This window comes from Littorina saxatilis, linkage group LG12 (genome assembly GCF_037325665.1).
Source record: "Littorina saxatilis isolate snail1 linkage group LG12, US_GU_Lsax_2.0, whole genome shotgun sequence".
Taxonomy (NCBI): Eukaryota; Metazoa; Mollusca; class Gastropoda; order Littorinimorpha; family Littorinidae; genus Littorina; species Littorina saxatilis.
The window spans coordinates 48,825,659-48,828,077 of NC_090256.1; the positions used below are offsets into that span (position 1 = coordinate 48,825,659).

General features: G+C 44.2%; 1 protein-coding gene across 1 annotated transcript; it reads right to left on the bottom strand.

Annotated features, from left to right (window-relative positions):
• Positions 1-1,432: 1,432 nt before the first annotated feature.
• LOC138983126 (uncharacterized) lies at positions 1,433-2,419 on the bottom strand. Its single transcript, XM_070356534.1, has one exon. The coding sequence runs from the start codon at positions 2,417-2,419 to the stop codon at positions 1,433-1,435; it is 987 nt and encodes a 328-aa protein (XP_070212635.1).

Below are 2,419 nucleotides of genomic sequence, written 5' to 3' on the forward strand. Positions count from 1 at the left end.
ATTTATCAAACCATAGGCATGGAACCAATATTTGACACAAAACTGCTTCCATACTTTCAATTTATCTTCATTCACTCAACAACATAATCTTAGAATTTGTCTGGCGCTTTTCGCACTCTCCCAGACCTTCTCAGTATTTCAGTGTTTTCTGCTTTGTTTGTGTGTTCATGAATGATGTCCTCTGTGTGAGAGTTTGTGTTTGTACCAGTTTGTATGCCTGTATCAGTATTTGTTGTCTCTCCTGGTTGTTCGCTGCGAGTAACAAACTTCTTTGTGTGTGCTACATTGCTTTTGTACTTGTTCGCTCCATCTGGTGACTGAACTTCAACCTGAGAACCTGTTTTCTCTACGACTTTGTACGGTTCTGGATCATAGGTCGGAGTCAATTTGTCATGTTTCTTCTGTTGAAGGAGTACAGCGTCCCCTACATTCACATCAGACTCTTTTGCACACCGTTTCATGTCTGCATATTCCTTCCCCTTTTCCTTTCGGAATTTGTCACGGTAGCGAATGTTTTCTTCAAGCTCTTTTCTCGGCGCGTTGGGCGGAAAGGGTCAAACGCGAAAGGATCGATCCTTTTGACCCTTTTCGCCTTCCATACAATGCAACCTTGCAATGCTTGCTGTATCGTGTACTGATAGATCTCCGGCGCAGACGTCACTCCAAACATTAGTCGTTTATACCGAAACAACCCGATGTGAGTGGCGAATGTCGTGATAGGTCGAGATTCTTCGTCAAGTTCGAGTTGGTGAAAGCCCAAATTTAGATCTAGTTTTGAGAACACTTTTCACGTTCGATCGCCTCGTTGGATTGACGCATGTCTACACAGAGACGAATATCTCCGTTCGGCTTCGGCACAACCACGATCGGACTAGCAAATGTAGTCGGTCCTTCGGCGCGTTCGATGATATCGAGTTCTTCGAGCTCTTTGATTTTCGCTTCGAATTTTGATCTGAGACTGAACGGCAGTCTTCTAGCTGACTGAACTACCGGTTTTGCGTTTTCTTTCATGTGCAAATGAATCTGTGTGTCCTTCAACTTTCCCAGCCCAGAAAACAATGGTTTGAATTCTGCTTTTGTTTCAGGCTTCTCACTCACAGATCCAACAAGTGGAATCCCAATTTTGAGTACCCCCAGACTCTCTACAGTTTCTTTCCCCAGTAGTGAAACTCCCTTTCCGTCTATAACGACAAACTGTGCCTTGCATGCCTTATCAGAGAAATGTTGCAATGAAATGTCAGCCTCAAATGAGCCTAGAATCTTCAATGGCGTGTCACTACCATAAGCGTACAGCTGTTTGCCTGTATTGTTTGCATTCGATCTGCATTTGATGTGCTTGTGTTTTATGTTTTCCCATGTGCTTGTGTCTACTATGTTGCTGCTTGCTCCAGAATCCACTACAAATGATGTCTGAACTCCCCCTACAACAACATCAACGACAGCAAGTGACTTTTTCCCCGTCTACTGTGAATGCACAAACATCATCATCATCAACATGCACAACATTGCAAGCACCACCATTCTCACTGACAGTGTTCACTCTCCCACTCTTGCATACCAAAGCAAAATGGTTCAATTTCTTGCACTTTGCACAGCGTTTCCCTTTGGCAGGGCATGTCATGTCTTTGGCATAATGTCCTGATTTGCCACAGCGGTAACACAGTTTATTGTCAGTACTAGATCTGACTTCACGGGGTTTCTTGTCTTTCTGGTCACCTTTAGCACCTCCATGATGAGTAGATTCAGATAGAGTTTGCCAACGTCTGTTGCTGTTTCCTCTTCCTCTCCTGGACACACCAACCAGTTCTTGACCAGGTTCAGAATCAGTGTCCGTCATCATCTTCAACTGCCTCGCTGCTGCTTCATGCGCACGCGCAATATCCAAAAGTTGGTTCACGGTCAAAGTTCCTTTCTCCAGATACTTTGACTTGAGCCTTTTGTCTCGACACTTGTCGATCACTTGATCCCTGATGTTTTCATCTACCTTGTCGGCAAAATTACAGTTTGTAGCTTGTTGTGTCAACCTTGTCACAAACTGAGCCGTTGTTTCTTCTGGCATCTGTGCGATTTGCCGAAAAACATGCCTTTCATAAGTGAAGTTCTGTTGTTGTTTGAAGTACTCATCAAGTGCTGCCACAGCTTCATCATAGCTGTCACCACTTTCTGGTAAAGTGTCAAAAATGTCCTGAACTTCGAAGCCTGCACAGTGGAGTAACAGCGCTTTTTTCTGATCTTCCGGAGTCTCACCCCTTGCTGCCAGAAAAAGTTCAAAACCTCTCTTCCACCTCGTCCATCTTGTAGATACACTAGATGGATAGCCTTTTAGATCAAATGGTCCTATACTTCCTATGCCACTAGCACAGCTCATTACTCTCTGCTGAGGAACAGTGTCAGCGTTATCATTTCCATTTCCTGCCAT

Excerpts from the sequence above, each read along its gene's own strand:
- LOC138983126 (XM_070356534.1), bottom strand. The coding sequence starts at position 2,419 with ATGGCAGGAAATGGAAATGATAACGCTGACACTGTTCCTCAGCAGAGA.